The sequence below is a fragment of the Leucopleurus acutus genome (assembly GCF_964270905.1).
Source record: "Leucopleurus acutus genome assembly, chromosome: 6".
NCBI classification, from domain to species: Eukaryota; Metazoa; Chordata; class Mammalia; order Artiodactyla; family Delphinidae; genus Leucopleurus; species Leucopleurus acutus.
The window spans coordinates 60616031-60637303 of record NC_139149.1 but is presented as its reverse complement, the minus strand read 5'-3'; the positions used below and the strand labels follow the sequence as shown (position 1 = coordinate 60637303).

At 36.3% G+C, this 21273-nt stretch overlaps 1 protein-coding gene across 3 annotated transcripts in view; it reads left to right on the top strand.

Annotated features, from left to right (window-relative positions):
* GPR155 (G protein-coupled receptor 155) overlaps positions 1–21273 on the top strand; it is a 43054-nt gene that overhangs the window by 7976 nt on the left and 13805 nt on the right. For all 3 annotated transcript variants that reach the window (XM_082841327.1, XM_082841329.1, XM_082841328.1), the window contains exons 3-11: positions 5246–5645; positions 7666–7831; positions 8731–8886; positions 10245–10328; positions 11257–11374; positions 14689–14773; positions 14888–14978; positions 16266–16476; positions 20687–20791. In XM_082841327.1, coding sequence (XP_082697453.1) covers positions 5246–5645; positions 7666–7831; positions 8731–8886; positions 10245–10328; positions 11257–11374; positions 14689–14773; positions 14888–14978; positions 16266–16476; positions 20687–20791 — 1416 coding nt within the window. The remainder of the gene's footprint in view (positions 1–5245; positions 5646–7665; positions 7832–8730; positions 8887–10244; positions 10329–11256; positions 11375–14688; positions 14774–14887; positions 14979–16265; positions 16477–20686; positions 20792–21273) is intronic.

Sequence of the window (21273 nt, the reverse complement as noted above, 5' to 3'; positions counted from 1 at the left end):
CAATAACTTTACCAGAAACCAACAGTATACACAGAAGTGCTTTTTCATATATCTGCAGATTGGAAGCGGTGGTACAGAACTAGGGCCATGTATCTGCTCCAATGAGTTTATTTATTACTGCTGTTCATAGCCATCTGCCTTCTGGCTATGCTCAGGGTGAACAGAGAAGACTATGTCTCTAGAGAGAAGACCATTCTTTCTGTTTGTTATGTGGCCTCTCCCAAGAATTCCTACTCTCTAGTTCACAGATAAGCATGGTAGCTTAAAGGAAATGTCCTTTTTACGACTGCATTTGTTCTACAACTTTGGTCCAATTTACAGGTGACTCAGAAGAGATGTTAGTGATTAAAGAAAAAGGACAGTCTTTGTTTACTTTTCCTCTATACTATAATTATAATGGTCTATGATATTGCATTAAAATGATTTATCTATACTCAAGTGACATAATACTACATTGCATTATTGCAGACTAAAAAAATAGCAGTACGCGGGCTTCTCACTGTTGTGGCCTCTCCCGCGCGGGCTCAGTGGCCATGGCTCATGGGCCCAGCCACTCTGCAGCATGTGGGATCCTCCCGATCAGGGCACGAACCCGCGTCCCCTGCATTGGCAGGCAGACTCTCAACCACTGCGCCACCAGGGAAACCCATTTTTGCTATTTTTAAAAACAATTCTTTTCAGAGGTACTTTAAGAAATCCGAGTATGAGAAGAAACCAAGACTCCACTGAGGTGAAATGTGGATTTTAGCAAATTAGAATGGTTCCCTGCCTCTGTCATTAAAAGATACAATAGGGCATAGTTAAGTGCTATAATTCATTCTTAAACAATGCTGATAGCATAAGCACCCTGACTAATCATAATTATGCTCTAGTGCTTGAGCTGTAAACAGAAAGGAAATGAAGCATTTAACTATATGCCATTAAATAATAGAATGGTCTTGTCTGGGTCTTTGTGTTATTTGCTAGGGATTGAAACCCTGCAGTAATCAAAATAGGAGCCACAGTGGGTGGCTAATTTTGTCTCTTAGTTCTTCAAAGCTATATAATAATTCCTCAGAGTGGGATTCTCCCCTCCCCCCAAGAGCCTTATTTATAAGTATTAATTAGAACTTAATAGTTGATACAATGATTATAAATCTAATTTGTTAATATGGGTCACTGCTTTCAATTATTTTTCAGATTTGAAAAACTATACTCAGATAGATAACAAAAGAATAGTGCTGCGGGGGAGGGAGGGTGGTGGGATGAACTGGGAGATTGGGATTGACATATATACACTAATATGTATAAAATAGATAACTAATAAGAACCTGCTGTATAAAAAATACATAAATTAAATTTTAAAAATAGTGCTGCCTATTTATAAAGATGGAATGTTAAGTAATTATGCAAATGAATGGCAGAATGAACTGAAATTCCCATATGAACCCTATTCTAGTAATTAAACAAGTATTTATTCCCAACTTTTTGCTTTCCCACTAGACTATACTTCTTTTGCCTTTGTATACCTGTTCAACTGACTTAAAATACCCCAATAGTAGCCTGCTTTATAAATATTCAGAAGATGAAAAAAGAAAAAAAATTGGATATAAAAAGAAATGGGTTCATGGATAACAATTAGTTATAAATTGCTATGTTACAAAACACATTTTTAGTCTATGTTACAAAACACATTTTTAGTCTGTCTGAAACCTTTGACATTCATTGATGTGTTAATTCCATTCAGCAAGTATTTTCAGATTTTGCTTAGCACTCAGCTGGGACTGGGGGTTATAAAATGATACCTTCAAGGAACTTAGAATTTGTTAAGATGGCACTGATACAAAAAGTTCACAAAGTACCAGAGCCATCCAGGGAAGGAGAGATCCATGATGTAGACTGAAGACTCGGTGGAAGAAGTGGTACCTGAGACAGGCCTTAAATAGTAGGCAAGATTTGGATAAGAAATGAGAGATTTCAAGAAGTTGGGGGATGATGAAGTTGGGGAATGATGATCAGCATGTAGAACTAGAAATTATGAACCTGGTGTTTATCCAGCATTACAGTGATATAAACTGGCTGATAGAGGCTTTGCACTAAGGTATAGTGAGAGGTGAGCTGGATAAATAAGGAACAAATTGTGGCGACTAGATTGTGAATGTCAAAAGAAAGATTTTATATGTGGTCTTGTGGGCAGGGAGAGCTGTGGGAAAATCTTAATTTTTGAAAGTTAAGATTTAGGTGATATTGTTGGTAGCAAGTAAAATGGATAAAGGGGATGGTCAAGAAAAACCAGAAGAGTATACGTTGGTAAACAGAGTAGGTAACCCACTTTTGAGATTTTTGACTAGTGGGAGTAGCAGGAATCAAGATTCCAAGTAGGAATCAAATGCAAAAGATCATGCAAAAGAAGAAAGGACTTGGTGATTGGCTAGGCCTAAATATAGACTTTTGTTCAAATTTGCATTGAGCATTTAAAACAACCCGAAGTCCATTATGTAATGGTGATTAAGTGCTACTGTACCAGGAAAGTACATTTCTGGTAAAAAGGCATTAACTTAAGAAGCTTCGTGTGCTGTAAGTTGTCAAAGGAAATGCCTTATGCATTTTACTTTGGCTACTCGGGAAAATTCTTAGGCTCAGACTGAAAACACAAGGCTTTTCTAAAATATACTCTCTATTTTAAAAATTGAGGGGTGGGTATAGACACCTTTCTCTTTGAGCTAAAATATCTAGTCAGAAGAAGTGTAGCTAACTAGAAATAGTTATCAAAAGTGCTGCTTTTTTTTTTTTACTTAAAGGATGAAACCTTATGAAACATGAAAGAGAACCACAGAGTTACAGAGCTATATATCTAATTTGGAAATCAGTGGAAAGAATTGGTGAAATTTTATGTAATCAGATATATTTTGTTTAACATTTCAAAGATATTAGAGACCTCTGTATGTGCTTAGTTGAAAAAAAGGGAATTGAATCTTATAAAAAGTGGCTTTTAGCTAATGAGAACAAGGCATTCTAAAGGTTATATAATCTAGTTTCATAACTAACGGGACATGTGCTTGACATTAATTGAACTTATGTATCCTGAGTAAGCAAACAAACATATTTTCCTACCTGTGTCACTTTATCTTAATGTAAATTGAGAAACCTAATCTTTTTCATTTTTTCACATGATTGCCTCTCTTGTGAAGCAAGTGATTGTGAGTGATTGTGGCTGTTCTTATTTTATCTGTCTTTCTCAACTTGAAATCATTTATGAATCAGGCTTTGCATATATTAGGTTGAATAATTTCAGAATTCATTGCCAAAAATGTGCCTTGAGACCAATTTGATGCTGCAAGGCTCTAAGTTGCCCTGATCAAGCCAAGACCAGGCCACCAACCCTCACATGAACCAAGAAACTGCTAGAAGTCTGATCCAACCCATCCCCTTCCAAGGAGACTCATCTCATGCAATGGTTAGGTTCTAAAGTCATCATATACAGTTGAACCTTTGAAAAATCCCTCAAATCACCCACAAGATGCAGCACACGTACTTTGTGTATATTGTACCATTTCTCATAAGTCTAATAGCCAGATTCTTCTGCAGGCATTGCTCTTCTTCAATGAACAAGTAATTAGTTTGCACTTGGGAACATGTTTTATGAAAAAGAAAAATGAAGCCTATGTTTTCCTAAGAAAGTGTAGTTGAATTTGCATTAAATGTGCATTAACATGAATTTACTGTATTCTCCTCCCAGACATTTCTTAGATCCACCTTTCCATCTCTAATTCTTCAGCATCTTCACTGGTCTTCCTTCCTGAAGGCATTCATTCCTCTCCAATGGAGGCTGCTCATTTTCTCATCGCCTGCATACCATGTGAGCCATGGGTAGGCAGGATTGGCATCCTCATAGCCACTGTGTACCACTGCTAGGCCATTACTCTCTCTCTTCTGTAAAAACTGCTTCTTTGAGGTTCCTGCTGCCTGGCTAAACTGCTCATCCTCGTTGCTGTCATCTGCTGACCTCACGCGTCATTCCTCCTCATTCATTGAAGACCAATATCTGGCCCACTGTCATCTTCTCTACTCCCAAGTTTTGCTTGTTATCTTGTTTAACTTTAGCATCCATGTGAAGTACCCACCAAATTCTCTGCTCTCTCAGTTCCTTGACCTCCTCACCTCCAATGATGTTTTCCTGTACTCCACTTCAGCCACCAACTCCCATGGCCACATCCTGGACCCAGTCATCTGGGAAATATTAAATCCAATAGCTCAATATCTGACTTACTGTGAACTCCTAAACTTCCAGCTACGCCTACTTCTTGAACTTCATAGGGACCTCCAGTCTCTAACCGCTCTGCTATCTATCTGTTAGCCATCTCCCATCTTCACTTCTTTTCCTATATAGCTTGGACTCCATCACCTCAGTGCTCTTTTTTTTTAAAACATTTTTAAAATAAATTTATTTAATTTTATTTATTTTTGGCTGCGTTGGGTCTTCGTTGCTGCACACGGGCTTTCTCCAGTTGCTGCGAGCGGGGGCTCCTCTTTGTTGCAATGCACAGGCTTCTTATTGCGGTGGCCTATCTTGTGGAGCACGGGCTCTAGGTGCGCGGGCTTCAGTAGTTGTGGCACGTGGGCTCGGTAGTTGTGGCTCACGGACTCTAGAGTGCAGGCTCAGTAGCTGGGCTTAGTTGCTCCACAGCATGTGGGCTCTTCCTGGACCAGGGCTCGAACCTGTGTCCCCTGCATTGGCAGGCGGATTCTCAACCACTGTGCCAGCAGTGAAGTCCCTCAGTGCTCATTTTTAGTCTGTTATCTCCTCCTCTCTCCTGCGTTCTCTGTGCTCTGATTTCTGCCTCACCACACCAATGAAACTTCTCTCTCAAGAGAACCAACAACCACCTTATTGCTATGACTACTTAAACATTTTGTTAGTAGATTTTTACTTTGAATTGTTTTAAGAATTCTACAATTCTGCCCCTTTATTGAGACTAGTCTTAGCCTCTAAGTAGTAACAATTAGTGGGTTTTACTAAAAATACTTTTTAAAAGTTGATTATCATTTTATAAGCTAAATGTCATTTAATATAGTGGGGTTTTTTTTCTTTTCAGCTTTATTACTAAAACATACTTTTCCAAAACTAGGGTAATGAGGTCATTCTACACTATTTAGGTTAATTTACAATATGTTATAATTAAGCATGGAAAACATTATATTCATAATTTATTAATATATTTCTGTGGTAACCATTTAAAAATCAATTTTAATTTGTATTTTGCAGTTGAAGCTTTATATCAAACGACATACCCAGAGTATCTCCAGTACATTTACTTAGTGGCGCCAATATCTCTTATGATGTTAAACCCTATAGGGTTTATCTTCTGTGAAATGCAGAGATGGAAAGACACTCCAAATGCTTCTCAAAACAAAGTGAAAATTGTGGGACTTGGACTTCTGCATGTGTTACAGAACCCAATAGTATTTATGGTTTTCATTGGCATTGCTTTCAATTTTATTCTTGATCAAAAAGTGCCCGTATATATGGAAAATTTTCTTGATGGACTTGCGAATTCTTTTTCTGGATCAGCTCTATTTTATCTTGGTCTTACAATGGTAGGAAAAATAAAGAAACTGAAGAAGTCAGCATTTGTTGTACTAATTCTTCTCATCACAGCTAAACTGTAAGTTTCACTTATTTAACTTGGGGATTTGAACTTTGTGAAAGCCTTATTTAGCCCGTTCGTTGGGATATGTCTCTATTTTCTCCATTAAATAGTTTGATAGTATTAATCCCTCCTAATTGAGTAGTTACAATTTAAAGGAAAATGTGATGTTGGTATATTGTGGAAAGTCATTTCCATGTAGGTTACTCTTTACATTTTACTGTCAGAGGATAAAGACTATTGGTTTACCTTCAGCTTTTTTTTTTTTTTTTTATTTTGTGGTACGCGGGCCTCTCACTGTTGTGGCCTCTCCCATTGCGGAGCTCCGGACGCGTAGGCTCAGTGGCCATGGCTCACAGGCCCAGCCGCTCCACGGCATGTGGGATCCTCCCGGACCGGGGCACGAACCTGTGTCCTTTGCATCCATCGGCAGGCAGACTCTCAACCACTGTGCCACCAGGGAAGCCCTCCTTTCAGCTTTTATATAATTTTACTTAATATCTTCCAGTGTCCTAGTTTGATCATATTTTTAAAGGAATTTTGCAGGATTTCTGAGTTTTCTAAATTTATTAAAATCCTATTGGCCATGATGAAAACAATAATTTTGAATATAAACTTCTATTTCATGAATTTGAGGGAAATATTCTAAAATTCTGAGGGTGGCTGAATATAGGTAAGTCAGTAGGAATGATTATTATTAACCATCTGATCCTAGCCTGTAAATGAAAAGTTCTTAGCTCCTTAGTTGATAGTTCCTTCAGCCTCCTTAGCTCTTTAGACGTGGAGTTATACTTCCTGGTAAAGGTGACATAATTTTACTACAAGATTATCCCAAGGCACTTGGGGCATATTTAACTATTGAATTTAGCTCTTGTATAGACAATTAAATTCATGAGACCAGTGCAATATGAAATAGTATCTATATTTTCAAAATAATAAAAATGAATATAAATTCTGAAGATTATTAATAGTGGTGTTATGCTGTTGGAAATAAAGTGTTATTTAGTTTTTTTGTTTAATTTTTGGCTGCACTGCATGGCATGTAGAATCTTAGTTCCCCGACCAGGGATTGAACCCACGCCCCCTGCAGTGGAAGTGTGGAGTCTTAACCACTGGACCACCAGGGAAGTCCCTTATTTAGTTTTTCACAGCAATAAATATGGTTCTAACAATAATAGTAATACCAACTATTACTTATAAGTATTTAAATATTCTCATTTTAAAAATCTTTTTTCTGGTTCTTTGATCCCTATTACATAATTTCTTCTTCTTTTAATTAAAAAAAAAACACATAAGAGTAGTTCTTTACTCCATCTGAGAGCATGTCTGTAGGTGCTGCTGTGACAATATTAACCTTGGTTTTGTTCTTTCTAAAGGAAAGCTCCATTAACTTGCTACTGTTGATATGGTCTTTCTGTGGAATCCTGGAGGATTTGTTCAATAATTAACTCTTCACCAGATCTGGATTTCATTAGTTTTCTGCTCTACCTCAGTTATTTCAGTTCCCTTTGCTAAACGTTTTTTCTTTATTAAGATAAAGAGCTAATTGTAAGATACCTGTTTCTGTACTGGTTTTTGAAATCTAACTGAGTAGCATTGTTATCGTTACCTGAACCATTTAAACCTCTAATCATAATAAAGGTCCACTTTTTTTTTTTCCAAGAATGAGTTTAGTAATTTTCTTGAAAAAGTTTACTCAGATTGTCAGTCTTCTTTTTTTCTTTTAACATTTCAATGAACTAATAGGGAAAGCAAGAAACAGCAGTTATAATTACAAATTTTACAGATTTTTTGCAAGAAAATTATTCATAGAACAAAAAAAATTAGTTTTTTTCCTCCTAATTCCTGATGTTTGAAGTATTTCTAGAATATTGTTTTACTTTAAGTAGCTCCAAGTTGAATTTTTTATTCTTTCAATAAAATGATACCTTCCGGGCAGGAGAAGAATAACCTAATGCCAAGTTCACCAGAGCAATTTACTATTTGGGGACCAGCATACTTTGATACCAAGCAAATGATGCCTTTCTTGTTTCTTCAGCCTGGTGCTGCCACTTCTGTGCCGAGAAATGGTAGAACTCTTGGACAAGGGCAACAGTGTAGTGAACCATGCAAGTGTATCGAATTATGCATTTTTGTATGGTGTCTTTCCTGTAGCTCCAGGAGTGGCTATCTTTGCAACACAGTTCAACATGGAAGTAGAGATTGTATGTATATATTACTTTCTAAGTTTGATTGTTTGGTTAGTAGAAAAATGAATTTTTAAAACACAGAAATCTACATTCTTTTATGAGAATTTGATATCTGTGAATTGCCTCATTATAAATAAAGAGACATTATGTAACATCGTGTAACAAGTGAGTTATTTAATCTGGGGTCTTTATTCAGCCATGACTTTTTTCAGTAGTCTTTTTTAGTTTCAAGTATTTTAATGCTGTAATTTTAGTTAAGCCTAAAGGTTATTTACAGAAGGGTAACTTTCAAAATTTGAGGGGAAAAAATCTGATTTATTCATTGATAATCCAACCACCAGATGCAAAATACCACATAATCAACTGCAATAAATAGCTAAATCAGTTAACATCAATTAGTGTCTAAGCATACTAATACATGTTATCTACAGCATTAGAGCAGATGTTTTTGAAATATAACATGAAGGAACTAAATTGTTGACCAAAGCTTAGTTCCATTATTTAATCGGTAGAATGTTTGCATGGTAATTTTTCTCTTTTTGAAATTGCTTTTATTGCCCTATATTTTATGAAATAGTATGGAAGGAAACTGGTCATCAGTTTAAGTAGATCATTGATATGGTTTACTTTCTAGAATCTAGGAGATAAACATCAGATGTGGGATTTCTAGCATTGTTATATGCAAATATCAATTGAGCATAGACTGGAAGAGAAGCCAAGGGAACTTAACTGTGTTTTCTTTTAAGAACTCTAAGAAAAGGGGAATATGATATTAGATAACATGCTGGATTCTGTGATGTCTCTTTACTGACTCCTGCTTTTATTTTAGAATGTCTTAATGTGCTGTGGCTAAAGTTTACGAGAATTGTTTAAGTGAGTCTGTGACTTCCTCAATTTGACTTCATTTTTTGCAGATAACCTCAGGGATGGTAATAAGCACATTTGTGTCTGCGCCAATCATGTACGTCTCTGCCTGGTTACTGACTTTTCCCACCATGGACCCGAAGCCATTGGCATATGCCATCCAGAATGTTAGTTTTGATATAAGTATTATCAGTCTGGTCTCCTTGGTAAGTATGTTTCAGTGTAAAAATGAATGAGAATCACAGAATGAATTTGAGAATAGCTTGGTAACAGAAAGTTAGGGAGTAAAAATATAATTTCTTATGCAATACAGAAAGCTAAAGCCTACCCATAAAATATAGTATCAGCCTTCTGAGTTTTGTCTTTCCAGTTGGGAGTTAGAGTTATATAACAGACAAGCCATGAGATTTAGTCATACTTGGATTTGACTCCTGGCCCTGTGACAAACGAGCTGTTATTTCTCTGTGGAGTTACCTAAGCCTCTCTAAGCTTCAATTTTCTCAACTATAAAATACAGATAATAATTTAACGTATTTCCATGGTTTGTTTTAAGGATTACATGAGACAATATATGTAAAAGGCATTCTGAAAATGGTGAATTGCTATATAAATACTAGCTATTGTAGAATCATGTTGTAGGAAGGGATCTTTGGGATTAAGACCAAACATCCATTTAATGTTAATGAAACTTTTGGATATATCTAGCTCAAATTAAATACTTACGCACTTGGCAACTAGAGTATCTTGTAGATTGAGTTGCCTGTTGAATTCAAACAGTATTCTGGCTGAAAATAAAAAGACAACTTTTGCTGTTAAAGGAAAGGAGATAAGGATGAATATGTATACTGGCAACAAATAAATGTGTGATTAATGTAACTTTTAAGAAATTTTGCTTCTGTTACATTTTCTTAAAAATGATGCCCGTTGATAAGAGGGCAGTTTCGTAGGGGGAGAGACAATATAAATTTTGATGGACAATGAGGTGAGAAGGAAGAAGGAAATCAAACCAGCATACGTAGCTGACTACTGGGTATCCTTTTAAATATAAAGAATGCAGGAAAATTAATCTTAAGGTGGATGACGTGTGTTGTTTGAAGTAAGACAGCCTGGAATGTAGATACCTCACGAGCCAATGTGGTGGAATCAAAAAGGGAAAATTCAAGATAGTAGCTGTGTCTCCCACTAAAGCGCCTTTCCTGAAGAGTTGTCTGTGAGCCTGTGTCCCACCCCAGCCACCAAAGGTAGGGATAGTTGGAACGTGGCCCTCCCTGTTCAAGGACTAGTTCTTAAAGACTCTGCCATTTTTGGAGTTAATTTACCATAGGATCTCTCCATGCTTTCTATTTTACTTTACTTTTACTATTAGTTTACCTTAATGCCCTTTTGGGAGCTACACAAGTTAAAGTAAATAAAATATTGCAATTCCTTTTTGAACCAGGATAAGAGAATTCTTTAAAGAGGCTAATAAGTAATTAGTAAAGTAATTATAAAATAAAAGTTAGTAATTAATAAGTGATTATAAAGATTAAGAAACCTGAGTAACTTTTGAACCTCTGTGTTTAAGATCTGGTCTTTGGCTATTCTCCTTTTGAGCAAGAAGTATAAACAGCTTCCTCATATGCTTACAACTAATTTACTCATCGCTCAGGTTAGTAAACCTACAGATAATTAAAGCTGTGTTTTTCTCATTGGTTATATTACTATAGAGGAAAAAATCACTTTGTTGGGTTTTTCCAGGTATAAAGTCAAAAGTATTTTTTTACCAAATACAATCAATTACAATTTGGTTACAACTAATTTATGCCGAATTTATTAAATACTGCAGTGTGTCTTAAACTATACAAAGTTGAGGCTAATGCAGTTGGCCCTCCATATCCATGGGTTCCATATCCTCAGATTCAACAAAAATGGATCGAAAATATTCAGAAAAAAAATTCCGGAAAGTTCCAAAAAGCAAAACTTGAATTTGCCATATGCCGACAGCTATTTACATAGCATTAACAGTGTTTTTGGTATTATAAGTAATCTGGAGATGATTTAAAGTATACAGGAATATATGCATAGGTTATAAGCAAATACTACAGAATTTTATATAAGGAACTTGAGCATCCTTGGATTTTGGTATCTGTTGGGGGGGCGAGGAGGTGTCCTAGAACCAATCCTCCATGGATACAGAAAGACAACTGTAATGACATTTAGTGATAATTTTGCATTTTTTAATAGAAATAATTGAATGATTACAACTTAAACTCTCTCATAATCTTACTTTTCTAGTTAAATCTTTGCATGTCTCAAATCATAAAGGAAAGTTTACATTTTCTATGTAAACCTTTTCTAAATATAAGGTTAGTATTTAGAATGTTGTCATTATCTACTTCAATTAAATAGAAGGCTTGTTAAAGGCTCGGTATAAAAAGTTTTTTAATCATAAAACTCGAAGTTTTAGTATAACTAGAATAAAATAGTTAATTACTCAGTAATAATTTTAAGTGAATAATTATAGTTGCTGTGAATAAAACTCATGAGTATGAGTCATATGAGTATGACTGACTGTTTTTTAATAATTTTTTCTCCAGTCTGTTGTCTGTGCTGGAATGATGATATGGCATTTTGTTAAAGAAAAAAATTTTGTTGCACAAATTCTGGTGTTTGTTTTATTGTACAGCTCCCTCTACAGCACCTACCTGTGGACAGGTAAGTTGGATCATGAAGAGATATTTAGGTCCCCCTCTCCTCCATCACTTGAGGTCTCAGTTTCTAGTTATCTAGTTGAAGTCTAGTAGTACAGGATTAGGGCATTCACTTGGGCAGTTACACCCACTAACACAGACAGTCTGCAAAGCTGAGTTCTCTTCCCCAATCACTCTGTTTCTGCCTGGGCTCAGGTGGTTTCCAGTCACATGTCCTTTTTCTTCCGGGTCTTGGGTTCTAGGCCACAGTCAGCACAGCTCCCCTTTGGAGCCATCAAGGGGGAAAGGCACTAGAAGCAGGTAGGGAAAGGAAAGAATGGGCAGAGAGGGATGGGGCATGTGAGGTGTGTCGCAGAGCTCACTATTAGAATCCAACTGAACTGAATGAAAAATCCTGGCTCTGCCTTAAGCAAATGACTTAACTTTTGCGGTCTCAGTTTCTTATCTGTAAGCCTGGATTATCACACCTTACAGAGTTATTTTGAGAATCAAGTGAAATATGGATGTTTATGCCTGGTACATGGTAGGCACTCAACAAATGTAACTATATTATTAAATAGAGGGAAGAGCAGTAATATGAGAACGAGAAAAACAAGTGAACAAAAGGGTATGGAAAGAGAAGAATACCCAGGAAGAAAAACTATTTTTCATTTCAACTGGCCCCATAAAGGATATTCAAAATGTTTTAGCACATTGCTCTTGTGAAGTATAACATTTATTTGGGTGTGTACATTCTGGTATGTTTGTGAAACATTCCGTCTGGCTGATTTGTATTCATACCACAAATGCAAACCTATAAAATGGCACATAAAAGGAAACTGTAGAATGGTAGCACTGGTTATAGACCCTGTTAGGAGGCAGATGTCGGGAAGTGGCTGGGGGCGGGGTGGGGGGGGCGGACAGGCCTTTGATTTCCTGCCTTCAGGATCAAAGCAGGACCCATCTCAGTCAACAGCCTTTTGAAGTGAAGCAACAATGTGGCGAGGAATTACAAAATGAATTCAGTGCAAACAGGAGAAGGTTTGTGCTTTTTAAAGGCAAGTACACCTTGCAAGGCATAAGAGTTTTCACGAGCTGTCAAGTGAAAAGAGCCTGAATACTTTATTTCCAAATACAGATGAACCAACTTGATCTCTAATACTTAGGTTTATTAAGGTTAAATTTATAATGAGAATAAGAGAGCAGTATATAGATCAATCTGTCAAAAAGCCCCAAGTTTCTCTGATATCCTCTTCAAGCAGGCATACCAAAATCTCTCCAAAGAAGCTGTTCTGAATTCCTTGACCTCGATGAAGAATAACCTTGAGATTATTGTGATATAACAGAACTTTAGACCTAAAAGGTCATTTTAAATCATCCTGTTCAGCCATTTTCAGTTTTACTCATTTGTAAACCATCCTCATGAATTTTGCCATATCTGCGTACCACCTGTCCTTTCTTTCCACCTTAAAATTAACTCACTTTTTTTACTTTAATAAATTTAGCCTTATCTCAGTAAAATCCCAGGTTTCATGTGTTAGTTAAAAATTTTTCAAGCACATGTTAAAATAAACACATAATTAGTCAAAAAATGTTCCCCCCATGCCACCTACAGTCACCGCACTTTCGGAAACACGGGTCTAGTTTAAATCTTTCATTTTGCCAATGGAGGAAAATAAGGCCCAAAGAGTTTAACTGATTCAGGCAAGAACTCTCACAGCTTCCTCAGTGAGACATCCAGGCCTAGACTAAGCCTGTTCTTCATATGTCAATATTTTCACAAGGCAGGAATGAAATGATAAACGTTGGAATTTTAAAGAGTGCCCTCACTACTATAACACAGTTGGCACTCTTTTGTGATTGGTTACTTGCTTCCCTGGCACTTTAAAAACCTGAAACAGAGTGTGCAAATGCATTGGGAGGAGCACTGGTATTACAGTGTCTCTTGAACTTGAGTACTGTGTGGGTCCTCTATAAAGAAAAACAATTCTCAAGGATCTCAGTGTTGATTTGTATTATTTCTAGCACAGTGTTACTTAATCTGTATAATCTTAAATCTAGGTATGAATTCCTTATATACAGCTAGTATACAATTTTAAAACCAAAGCAAATTCACAGATTAGATTTAAACAAAACTACAAGCTCAGTAACTCTAATTAGCAAAATTAATTGACATGACAAAGGATCTTATTTTGCTAATCTGAATCACAGCTTGAAATGTAAAATGCAACTCATTTTTCTCTGGGTAGGGTTTTTTTTTGGTTTGGCCTGGCTCTACTTTGATGTGTGGGTTTATGACCTGGTTATCTTGCTGCTTTTCTCTTCTTCAAACTACCACAGAATGTTCATCTGGACTATGTGTTGTGATATTATTTGGCCTTCACTTGGCTCACACTTCAGATAAAACCAGATGTAAGCCCTGAAATAACGAGACTGTACTTTGGTTGTAAGATGATCATCCAGATGATTATCATTGCAAATAAACCAAAAAGACTTAACATTTCTCACAGAAATTTCCAGATCCCTATGGGTCCACAGATCTGAGTTTTAGAAACACTGACAGAGTTGAAGGACTTAACCTTCTGGCAGAAGGCTGGGTTTCTAGTCTTGCTGTGCCCTCTGCTGGCTGTGTAGCTTGGGCAAACCCTTGTTTACATATCTATAAAATGAAGGCATTAAAAAAAAAAAAAATGAAGGCATTAATTTAGAACAGTGGTCCCTTCCAACCCTAAAGTTCTAAGCTTCTATAGCTATGTAGAATTTATTAAATAAGATGTTACTTCTATAAATAATTGGGTATAAGATATAAGGAAAGCTCTTGAAATATTTGTTTTAAAACATTTGTTTAAATGTTTAAAACATTTGTTTTTGTATTAACTTTATATTATATTCGTATTAAGGTCCATCATTTAGACTTGGTGAATTTTCCCAAAACAAAACCTGTATAAGAATTGCCTGTACTTTCTTAGCACCAGCAAAGTGGGGGTGTTTTTATTTTTAGAATCGTTCTGTATCCAGTTAAAAAAATTTTTTTCCAAATATACTTCGATTCCAAACACATCAGTCAAAAGAACAAAATGATTTGGGCTTTTTGAAAAAAATCTTCATGTATTAAACAAGAAGATTTCAGTAAAGAAGCAATGTAGGAGGGAAAACATGAATGATTCTGAATTAAGAAAACTTGCTTCAAAATATTGGGAAAAGCATTTATTTAAAAGGAGCGAATTCTAGGGCAAGAACTACAGACTACTATTGAAATAAGTTTGGTTAAAGTTCCATGAAGTCTGATCAACATCAAGAGTAATCACCTATCTTTCAATCTCTATTTTTTATTCTTAGGCCTTCTAGCGATTTCTTTGCTTCTTTTGAAAAAGAGAGAAAGGGTACAAATTCCTGTTGGAATCCTCATAATATCTGGCTGGGGGTAAGTTGGTAGTTTTCTGTTTGCTTACATGTTCCCACATACACAGTTACTATTCATCCTCTCTTTTTTTCTCTCGCTCTTTTTTTCTCTCCCTCTAAACTCTTGTTATTATAGGATTCCTGCTCTCCTTGTTGGTATTCTTTTGATAGCTGGAAAACATAATGGAGACAGCATTGACTCAGCCTTCTTTTATGGAAAAGAGCAGGTGAGAAGAGTTTATTGACAGTTCTGTTCTTGAGAATGTCTCTCTTTAGCTTCTTAATGTGTTTTGCTATACTTAAATTTAAATTAATTTTGAAAGTCTATTCCAGTTTATTGCCTATCACACTGGTGATCCTATGTCACTTTGTTAACTCACACCTCAAAATGCAGTAAAGATTTTACATGTCTATAAAAAGGAAAATGAAATTGAAAAAAAAGATTTCACATGTTTAAGTCTGTTTGTAGCTGAGGATTTCCAAATATTTGAAACTTAACTGGGTCTTCTTAAGCATACTTATGAATTATGTTCCCTTTATTGGAGGAAAGGGTGATTAATTTAAAGCCATTTAATAAGTTAGCAGTAATAATAAAAGCCAAGTTCTTGACTTTCAATTGTATCATACATATAAATTTCAGAACAAAAAGTATTTGGGGAAAAAATGTGCTTGAAAAGCTATTGAGTAGGAGGCTTCTGAGACCTGCTGAATCAGAAATTCCCAAGGATTTGTGTGGTTTTTGTTTTTTTTTTTAATTGAAGTATAGTTTGGTCTACAATATTACCTTAGTTTCAAGTGTATAACATAGTGATTCAATATTTTTATAGATTATACTCCATTTAAAGTTATTGCAAAATAATGGCTCTATTTCCCTGTGCTGTACAATACACTCTTGTTGCTTATCTATTTATATGCAGTAGTTTGTATCTCTTCATTCCACATCCCTACCTTGCCCCTCCCAAAGATGTGTTTTTTAAGAACTTCCTAAAATGATTTTGATTTCTTACCCTTTTTTTCTGTTTTGTAATTTTGAATTTTATTGGATTGTTGTGAGAATAAATAAGATTATCCATATAAATGACTTAGACTAGTGCTGGCATGTAGTTAGTACACAATAAGTATTAGCTATAGTCACTTATTTTTAGTATTATCACCATAACAAAGTTTCTAGTTGAAATACACTTGAACTGTGTACTAAAGCAAGCAAAATCTTTGAAGTAAAGAAAAAGTCTCTAAGTAATCATTTAGATTACTTGTAGAGGAAACCAAGGACATGATGCATAGTGAAAGAAGCATCTAGAAATCTCATTTGATTACAAGCAAACCCTAATTTCTCTTCAAGTAACTTACATTCCTTCCATACTCTTCCTCTTTTTTAAGAACTACTATTGTAGAGCATTTATAGCTATGGAGATAACGCATTTTCAACCAAAAAAGTGCCCTTAACCTCGTATATTAAGATTTCAAGCTGGAATTGTGAAAAGTGGCCTAACGTCTCTTTGCAACGTTGACAGATGATCATCACGGCAGTCACCCTGTTCTGCAGCATTGTGATAGCCAGCGTATCACTCATGTGTATGTACCGCACCTCCCAAGCAGGACGCTATGAAGTTTTCGACCAGTCTCAAGACCACAAAGCAGCAGAGCCTGGAAGCACTGCTTTCGAGGACAGTCCAGTGCCGATAAATGAACATGAACCTTTTACAAGTTCTATCCCAGAAACAAGTATGATCCTTAATTATAAAGAAACTCTTACATGCCTGTATAGCCTGTATCCTAAATGTTTTGTTTAAGGAAACTTCCTTGAACTATCTTGAAAATCACAGGTATTTATGAAATGAGGAATTTGAATCATAGTCAATAATAGAAAGAGCTTGCAAGTTCATTTATTAGATTCTTGTTTATAAATCTTTTGTGAGGATAATCTTTTTTTAAATCCTAAGACTTCCTTGGTCCTGAGAGTTCAGAGAAGAGTAACAACTGAAGGAAGGCCCTTTCTAGGAAACTAAGCACCTGTGTCTGTTAATTTAACAACATTGTATCGGGTAAGCACCATCAATAAAATGAACTAAAGAGGATTGATTGAAGCAGGATTGATAATGGTGAAAGTTGGGAGTTGGCAAACTGCAGTGGGCCATCTGTTTCTGCATGTTTCAAGAGCTAAGAATAGCTTGTACATTTTTAAAGAGTTGAAGAAAAATTTTAAAAGACAAATATTTTATGACACTTGAAAGTTATATGAAATTTAAATTTCAGTGTCCATCACATGTTATTGGAACATAGCCACGCTTATTTATTTATATATTGCCTATGGATGCTTTCACGCTATATTGGTAGAGTTGAGTCGTTCAACAGAGATTCAATGGACTGCAAAGCCTAAAATATTTATTATCTGGCCCTTTATAGAAAATATTCGGCAATCCTTGGTATAAGTGAAAATATGACCCTAACCAGTGACTTTGTTAATGTGTTAACGGTTATCGGGTTTGCTTCAATTCGTGACGGGAACTCAGCAATAGAGTATGCATTTTAGATTCATTGGTGCATGTGGAGATTTCATAGACATAGACCACTGTGCTAGGAAGTGTAAATGATGGTACCTATTTTGTTTGGAGAGTGTGTGGAGTAGAGAGATGACTAATCTTAAAACTATTAGTTGTAAATAGCAATAAGTAAAGAAAGAGCAGAAATAAATCTCTGTTTAAAAAGAGATTTTAAAAAGCATTTTAACTAACTTAAAAGGAAGAAGATCCCACAAATCTTACTGTCTTACATTGCCTTCCTTCCTCTCTTCTGTCCTTCCTCCCAAACTGGAAGTAGATGGCATGGGGGTTAGAAACACGGATCTGCAGCCAGTCTGCCTGGGTTCAAATCTGACTCTACAATTTACTATTATTTGGTCTTAGGCAAGTTCTCTGTGCCTTGGTTTCCATATTTAATGCTGCTAATACCAACTACATAGGACTGCAGGTTCCCACTACATAGGACTGTAGTTTGCCAACTAGTGATTTACATTAACCTTGCTTCAATCAGGCCTCCTTTAGTTCATTTTATTGGTGGTGCTCACTAATTTCTTTGTCAGATCCTTTGTGATTATATCATCATAATTTCATTCTTTTGAGTCCTCTTGACTATTTTCCCTTTTAAAACAGAATTTCAAGGATTATGTGTATGCTTTCACTAAGATTTTAAAAGCCAATTTTCTGAAGTCTCGAGTACTTTTCTGATCATGCCCAGCATCCTTTCCTTCCTCGCTTTCTTTGTGTACTCTCACATTTATCCTATAAATCCATCTACTTTATGTTTTCAGACAGGGCGTAAAGACCACCACTCTCTACATCTTCTTCTCCTGCGAGGGTTTTAGAACTGGCCACCAAAGGCCTGTGAACATGTGTGGGGAGTCCTAAACTAAGTGTCTTAAGCCCGGAGACTTCTGCTACGTCTCTACTGTCCTTTAAAAATAGCAAATAAACAGGACCATAGATGTTCTTTAAATCCTGTCATCGTCATCTCTAGCAGGAAAACTGGCTTGCACATTTTGTGTAAGTAAATGGAGAGCCAGAAGACAGCTATGGCTTATCTCAGTAGAAAACCTTCTGCAGTGTTTATACTTCCCTCTCCTCTTATCTCACTGCTTTATAATTGCTTTATAAATTTTCAGTATAACCCACTAGAGTGTAAGTGCTGTGACTGACTTGCCCATCATTATAGCCTCAGCACCTAGCATGGTATCAGGCTTCCTATACATGTTTAGTAATATTTGTTAAATGAATGGATAGATGCATGGGTCGATAAGATGTGCCATGATTTTCTGAAGCTACCCTGAAAACTCCTGTGGCAAAGCACTTGTTTATTTGCCTATTCACCCATGTTCCTAGGAAAAAGGTTTTTAAACCTGTCTGGTTATTTTCCTTCCCTAAAGCCTGCTCTCTTCTGCTTTGCTAGTAGTATTAACACATAACACATTAGCTGTCCAGCCTGGCCTCCCCAAATCTCAGTAATCCAAAGTAGTTCACTCCCTTCTGCCCCTCGCTACACATTTGTCAGAGACACATGATTTGCTTACACTCTTAAGTGTGGAATTATAATCGAAAGGAAAATTAACCTATTTTAATATGAGAGCAAAGGTTCAGTTAATAAAAGAGAAGGCCATATCATCTCTCTTATATATGGAATCTTAAAAAAAAAAACCAGCTCATAGATTCTGAAAACAAGATTCGTGGTTGCCAGAGGCAGGGAGTAGAGGGTAGGAAAAATGGGTGAAGGGGGTCAAAGGGTAAAATAAAAAAGTAATAAATAAGTATGGTGTATTACTAAGCAACATGCAAACATACATACATAAATGAGAAGGCTAATGGGGCACTTACACATCCTTCTTACATTTGAAGGGAAAAACTGCCATGTGTGTGTGTTCCCTATACATATGTCATTGGAATGGGCTGGCTTTATATCTGTTTTCTTAACAATTTTATCTTAGTGAATTTAAGCCTTCAAATTTATGAAGGTCAGAGGGCAGGGCCAGCTGATTTCTGTATTTTCTTTTCGATTATTCTGTGGCATCGTTATCTTAAATTTAGAGAGACATTTGTCATAGCTTATTATAGATTATAGTCTTTATACTTTGAAATCTTTTTTTGTTTTGTTTTTAAGAACACTACTGAAAAATTAAAGCACATTATCAATGAAAGTTTCAGCCTATGAATTGTTCCTTTTTAGTACATTAAGTTTTAATACAGTTTATCACTGAAGTTATCCTATTATAATCCATGTCAAGGAGCACCGTGTCCACATATATGAGATGTTTTAAAGGACACTGCTTGCAGTTCTCTGACTATATAGAGGTAAAATTACAGCTCTATAGCAGATGTCTCAGTATGACTTGTGTAAACCAGTTTACCTATAAACCAGCAAGAGGCTTTCAGCAGTATATATCTAAAAATAAAAAAAGAATACAACTGCTTTTACTGCATCTTCTAAACTAGTAGGAAACATGTTCTTGAAAGAAGTGAGTTTTGAGCTAAACTTAGAGGAGGAGAGGGTTTGGATGAAATCTATGTCAAATTAGGCCAGGAGACTCAAACATGAAGTTTGTGGAGGACAACTAGAGAATTGTCCTGAAAGAAGGGAAGGGCCTTTGTTGAATAATGGGAGTGGTTGGATAGGGGGAGAGGGGCCGAGTCCTAGAGAGCTTTCAAATTCAGGCTAAGGAGTTTGAATTAGCTGCAGTTAGCAATAGAGCATTAGTGCATGTTTTCAAGGAGAGATGAAATCAAAGCTGTATTTTAGGAAAGTGGTCAAATTCTTATTTCCCAAAGCACAGTGGAAACTAATAAAACAGCATGGATAAAAACATTTTCCTTAAAAAAAAATTAATTAATTATGGGAATTCCCTGAGGGTCCAAAAAAGATATCAGCTGGAGAACAAACAAACAAAAACAGTTTCCTTATTTTCCTTGTCTCACACAAAGGAATATGTAAAAGACTGATCCTTTGTCTGCCACTCTTTAAATGTTAGCTTCTGTATAAGGACATTTGAATTTGAATACTTTTTTTTTTTTTTTGCGGTATGCGGGCCTCGCACTGCTGTGGCCTCTCCCGTTGCGGAGCACAGGCTCCGGACGCACAGACTCAGCGGCCATGGCTCACGGGCCCAGCCGCTCCGCGGCATGTGGGATCTTCCCGGACCGGGCACGAACCTGTGTCCCCTGCATCGGCAGGCGGACTCAAGCACTGCGCCTCCAGGGAAGCCCCTGAATACTTTTTGATAGATACCCATACAATGTGGCTGTATGGAAAATTTGTGTGTGTGTATGAATGAGTTAGGGGTTTTTTTTTGTTTTGGGGGGTTTGGTTTGCTTTACTTGGCATCTCTTCATGCTGTCCATTCCTGTTGTGCTTGGACTCTCTTCCCTCACATGGTATTTTGTCTATGTAGGTTGCTGCTCCTGCTCCATGGGAAATGGTGAATTATGCTGCTCATCCACAGAACCAGTAGCAAACATAAGCACCAGTGGCTCTGTGACTCCCTCGTTTGAGGAAAGTAAGTGCCTCTGGCAGGGAGTTCAGCTCCGTGCTCTGTGATGACCTAGACGGGTGGGATGGGGTGGGTAGGAGGGAGGTCCAAGAGGGAGGGGACGTATATATACATATAGCTGATTCACTTCATTGTACAGCAGAGACTAACACATCATTGTAAAGCAATTATACTCCAGTAAAAAAATAATATAAATATATATTTAAAAAAAGAAAGAAAGAAAAGTAAGTGCATCTGGGCTATGAGGATGGGCCTAAGGAACAAAAGATTCCTTATTCTTATGCCTTAAAAGAACTCTATATAGAATTTCTATAGAAGCTACTGTTTGAGAATATTCTCAAAGAAAGTACAAATAGTATAATAATTGTGCATACATAGGGTACTGATTTTTAATTTGTGTGGAAATTTTCCAATAAATTTAACCCAAGTGATAATTCCAAGAAGTTTGCCCTAAGGACCATTATTTTTTGGGGGCTCTTGTTTTCGAA